This window comes from Notothenia rossii (assembly GCF_949606895.1).
Source record: "Notothenia rossii genome assembly, contig: scaffold_23, whole genome shotgun sequence".
Lineage (NCBI taxonomy): Eukaryota > Metazoa > Chordata > Actinopteri > Perciformes > Nototheniidae > Notothenia > Notothenia rossii.
Genome location: NW_027639856.1, coordinates 2018084 through 2023663, shown reverse-complemented (window position 1 = coordinate 2023663; position 5580 = coordinate 2018084). Strand labels below are relative to the sequence as shown.

Here is a 5580-nt window from a genome sequence, read left to right as displayed (position 1 = left end):
CCCTCCCCCTCGCAAGCAGGCGGGGGAGAGAGAGATCTTTCGTCTCGATTTACACATGCTATGACTCCGGGGGTACTTCCATTCGCTTCGTCTTGATCTGTTTATGTTATTTCATGTCTCGTTTGTCCATTGTGACGGTGGTAAAGCCAGGGAAATATCCCGGAGATATACTGATAAATCTTTGTCACAGCATTTTCCTGCGATCACAGCTGTTCACAGCTACGAGGCTGGGACCGCTTCCATTCGCTTCGTCTTGATCTGTAGATGTTATTTCATGTCTCATTTGTTGATTTTGATGGAGAAAAAGTTGTACATTTAGTGAATTCAGAGTGTCTAAGCTACACAAGTAGGCATGTGAAGAAACACACTCCTCAATGTCAGTTTCGGTGATTTATTGACAAGGATGACGACACCCTATAACAGAATAATGCAGCAAGATAAGCTGACAAAGTATTACATCCATGCAATTCAATCAACACAAATATATACCACGAAACAGAGTATAGTAGTATAATAGTATAATATATATATAGTATAATATATGGTATAATATAATAGTGGAAACAGTCTTACATGAATGAGTGGACGAACGTCTCAACTCGAGGCGGAGTGCATGAACAATGTTTGAACTAAAATGGCCGCTCGGCACTTCCGGGTCAGAGCACGGCATAACCAGGCAGCGACAGCAGTGACACTGCCCTCTAGTGGCCGGCGATAAACTCTTCATCCCCCCCAGACCGGAAAGCTATGGGCCGGAATAGGTTAACGGTCTACATCTCGTATCCAGCTGCCAGACTCGGGCTCGTAACGTGCAGGCGGCCTCCTCAAGCGGCCCGGCCGAGTCGGCTGGGGCAGCGTCGGCGGCGACTGCGGCACCGGGAGCGGTGCACCCAGGAAGGCACCCGTAGGAACAGCGAGGTCAGAGGACGCCCCATCAGCAGGCGTCGGTGGGGAAGTGCCAATAGCCGAGTCGCGGGGCCCGACAGCCGGCCGCTGAGCAATCCCCTGGGGCGTCGCCCAGCCCGGGTGGATAGGTGGGGGCTGATGACCCAGGGCAGCGGGCGGCGGCGACGGCGCAGCCGACTGCTCGCGGGCGCAGGGTGTGGCCGGCGTGTAGGCACAGAGGAACCGCCGGTTGCGCAGTGTCAGACGTCCCGAACCGTCAACCCTGACCCGATTTAGGGGCAATGGATGTCCACTTGCGGGAGACGACAGACAGTGGTGCGGTTAGCCAAAGTGACAGACCTAATGTTAGACCAATTTACAGGCAATGGACGTCCACTCTCGGGAGAGAGACCTCCAGCATGTGTCCCTGACATGGAGACTCTGTTTATTTCACTCATCCAGGACAGAGACCGGGGAAATCTCCTCTCTGTGGCCCCTCCAAGACCCCCAAAGGACGGACCACAGACCTCCAGCATGTGTCCCTGACATGGGCACCTCCATAACCTTGCACACCGTGAGTCCCCGGACTCCCGGACTTAAGCACTCCCCCACGGACTAAACCCAGATGTTCACACCCTACAGAACTCCATGCCCCTGGTTAACCTAAAGGGGGTGGATTTTGCGGTGCTTTACCGTCGGCACATCGGTATCCATATTCGGCCTTATTCACGGCACCACCACCCCTTCTGTGGAGGATATTCTCATGCTCCTGGTAACCCTTTAAATAGTCTGATACTGTCAGGGCTCATCACCGCACTTTACAAGCCATAAATAATGTTTAAATGGTCGGGGAAAGTGTTTTTAAACATCTGGAAGAGAGTTGTAGCCTGTCATTTTGCAGGATATCATTTAACATGTAACCTCTCCTGGAAATGCACAGAATATGTCCATTTCCAGGAGAGGTTCCATGTTAAATTATATCCTGCAAAATGACAGGCTATAAGCCAGGAACAAGTGTTTGAAAGGCGGGGAAAAGTTGTTTAAAATAGTCGGAAAAGTGTTTTTAAACGTCTGGAAGAGAGTTGTTGCCTGTCATTTTGCAGGATATAATTTAACATGGAACCTCTCCTGGAAATGCGCAGAGTATGTCCATTTCCAGGAGAGGTTCCATGTTAAATTATATCCTGCAAAATGACAGGCTATAAGCCAGGAACAAGTGTTTGAAAGGCGGGGAAAAGTTGTTTAAAATAGTCTGATACCTCCAGGGCGCATCACCGCATTTTACAAGCCAGGGAAGGTGTCGGAATCCTGGGTAAACATTGTTTAAATAGTCTGACACCTGGCACTGTATTTGCCCCTGGGAGAGGTTCCATGTTAAATTATATCCTGCAAAATGACAGGCTATAAGCCAGGAACAAGTGTTTGAAAGGCGGGGAAAAGTTGTTTAACCCATAAGAACCTGAGGTGACGCGCATGTCACACACAATTTTAGGGTGTAGCAGGGGTGTCACTTCAAGTATACCCTTAATTTCAACTCATATAGTCCTGAAGCGACACCCAAGTCACATTTCTGAAAGGTCATGTGACCATTGGGATGACCTCATGTTCAATTAGCAGCCACCTTTCCTGACTGTTTTCTCCACAAGCTAACTTCAGTCTGCCAGCTAATTTGCCCCTCTGCCCATCCTGAGGATAAAAGGTAAGATCCATCAAATCCTATGGTTGAAATATTGGATAACATGTTTTTTGTCGAATATAAATCATTGTTTAGACTTTTTATTTTTTATTCTGTGGTAAAAGAGCAAGTAAATATGTGTGTGACATAGACGTCACTGCAGGCATTTAGACTAAACTGGTAAAAAAAATAAGTGTTGTGACCTATATGTCACAATTAGAAAACTTGTCATTATCTGATCAGTTTACTTAATTCAATTATACTCAGTAATATATTGTTATTATATTATATATATATAGCTAGCTATAACTAGTAATAACTAGTTACTTATACTACTATCTAGCTAGCTACCTACAACATGGCAGGTTTAGGACTAACGTCATGTGGCACTTTACCTCACAGCTGGAAATGATAATTACCGTGCTGTAGGGTAAAGTGCTACCAACGTTACATGATAACATCAGCTGAAAGTCATGATTATTTTCCATATTTTCTTCTCTAGATGAACAGGAAAAATAGGTGGGATGGAGACAAGGACATCCAGAAGATCCTGGAAATAATCCTGGATGGAAACGAAAGTGAGGTGGAGGGATTAGGTGGTGAGGATGAAGATGAGGATGAATTTGATGATCCTGTCTTAGATCCTGATTATCAGGAGGAGCCATATGAGTCGGAAAGCGACATAGGGGAAGAGGAACCACCTCAACCAGAGGGAGAAGAACCTCCTAATGAAGAACCTCCGACTGCAGCATCCCACCGTTCTACTGGCCAAGAAAGATTCTTATGGCGAAAAAAAGCTTTTGAAACACCAGACCACACCTTCAAAGGAGAGAGGGTCCAACCTCCAGATGAGCTCCCCACTCCCCTGCAGTACTTCAGGAGGTTCATTACAGATGAGATGCTTGTGGCAATGATGGAGCAAACCAACCTCTACAGCGTTCAAACCTCTGCCACCCACAAGAACGTGCAGACCACAGTAAAGGAGCTGTAAATCCTAATCGGCATGTACCTGCGCATGGGACTTTGCCAGCTTCCAGGAAACCGTGTCTACTGGGAAAACGACACAAGGATTGGCATGGTCGCTGACAACATGTCACGCGACCGTTTCCAGACCCTCCTCACATCTCTCCACTTCACCGACAACGAGGCTCCATCCAACAGGCAAAAAGGGGATAAGTGCTGGAAGATCCGTCCATGGCTTGACATGTTCCGCAAACAATGTCTCCAGATCACCCCGATGGAGCACAACTCCATCGATGAACAGATGGTCTCGTTCAGAGGAACGCGCTGCCCCATCAGGCAATATGTGAAGGGCAAACCCCACCCCTGGGGATTCAAGATCTGGGCCCGTTGCTCATCCGACGGAAACCTATGTGATTTCCAGGTCTATGAAGGTGGCACTGGGAAAAGAACCACACTTGGAATGGGAGGAGATGTGGTCGTCAAGTTGTGTGAAACTCTTCCATCAGGCCAGAACTACAAAGTGTTCGCCGACAACCTCTTCTCTTCAGCCGCACTGGTGCGAGAGCTTCGTCAGCGGCAGATCTTCTACACAGGTAACACACACACACACACACATACATACACGCACACACACACAAACACACACACACACACACACACACAGGTAATAACAACATACCTATGGTCTCATTCTCCTTTGTTTCTAGTTTTGACTCATCTTGTCTTATTCTTTATGTATTACAGGAACAGTCCGCAGCAATCGCCTGGCTGGATGTCAGCTTGAGGATGACAAGAGTCTTGCCAAGAGAGGCAGAGGATCTTTCGATTGCCGGGTGGAGAAAGAGGGGTCCATGGCCATAGTAAAGTGGCATGACAACAGACCTGTCACCTTGATCTCCTCTCAAACAGCAGTGGAACCACAAGACAAAGCTAGGCGCTGGAGCAAACCCCAGAAGGCATTCCTTGACGTCATCCGGCCCAATGTCGTCAAAGAGTACAACACCTTCATGGGGGGGGTGGATCTCATGGATAGATGCCTTCTCCGGTACAAATACCACATGAGATCACGGAGATGGTACATCTACCTCTTCTGGCACACCATCATGGTAGCCCTGGTCAACGCGTGGCTGATCTACAAGAACGACTGCAAGCTGATCGGTGAGAGAGCACTGAATCTAAGAAGATTCCAGGCAGAGGTGGCAACTTGCCTCATCCTCATCCAGGCAAGAAGGGGGCGCCCATCACTTGACATGAACACTCCATCTCCTTCAGCACCTCCCACGAGAAAGAGAGTCCGTGTTGGAGTTCCTGATGATGTCCGTAAGGACCACTTTGGACACTGGCCCGTGAAATCTACCAAGCGTGGCCGCTGCACAGTCTGCAAAACAAATGCAACCACCACCCTGTGTGAGAAATGCGACGTGCGTCTCTGCTTCACAGAAGAGAGAAACTGCTTCAAAGGCTACCATTTCTAAACAGCCAGCAGTAGGCTTGGAAAGGATAGTGTAGGATGACTGGGAGGAGAAGAGGAACGGGAAGTTGTTGAGATTTAGGTGTTGTGGAATTAAAAATATTCCTGGTGATTATTGACACTCTGTTTCACGTGTTCCAAATGGTTCCAAATCTACCAGGCAACATGTTTTCTATTGTTCAGATTGTACTTTTCCTGCTGTTGATCTGAAATAATTTCTAGCCGGACATTGTTTTTTTTATTATTCAAGTGGCATTGGATGTTGATAAAAATAAAAAGTCAGCTACATTCTCAGTCTGATTAATTTTAGACAAATGAAGATTGACATTGACCTAACAGACAAAGATCCACCTCTCACCTGGTCCAGTTTGAAATGTCAGACACCTGGTGTGAAAAATGAATGAATGGCACTTGTTCTACACTAGTAATACATGGCATATTACATATAATAGATATAATACATATTGTATTGTCTCTTGAGGACAGTGTGGGACATGGACATGGTCTTTGAATAGAGTGCAATTGCGTTATCAACACAGGTGAGTCAGGTGAGCACTAATGATCAGTCCCTTGCTGCAGGTGTGGT

The 5580-nt window shown here is 47.1% G+C and overlaps 1 protein-coding gene across 1 annotated transcript; it reads left to right on the top strand.

Moving 5' to 3' along the window:
• The first annotated feature begins 3557 nt into the window (after nt 1-3557).
• Nucleotides 3558-5282, top strand: LOC307027327 (piggyBac transposable element-derived protein 3-like). Its single transcript, XM_079695554.1, has 2 exons — nt 3558-4116; nt 4268-5282. Exons 1-2 carry the CDS (start codon nt 3564-3566, stop codon nt 4996-4998), a joined length of 1284 nt encoding a protein of 427 aa, XP_079551680.1. The 5' UTR covers nt 3558-3563; the 3' UTR covers nt 4999-5282.
• Nucleotides 5283-5580: the final 298 nt, after the last annotated feature.

Coding starts and splice junctions, on each gene's coding strand:
- LOC307027327 (XM_079695554.1), top strand. CDS start 3,564: ATGTACCTGCGCATGGGACTTTGCCAGCTTCCAGGAAACCGTGTCTAC. Junction 4,117..4,267: donor GCGGCAGATCTTCTACACAG/GTAACACACACA, acceptor TATGTATTACAG/GAACAGTCCGCAGCAATCGC.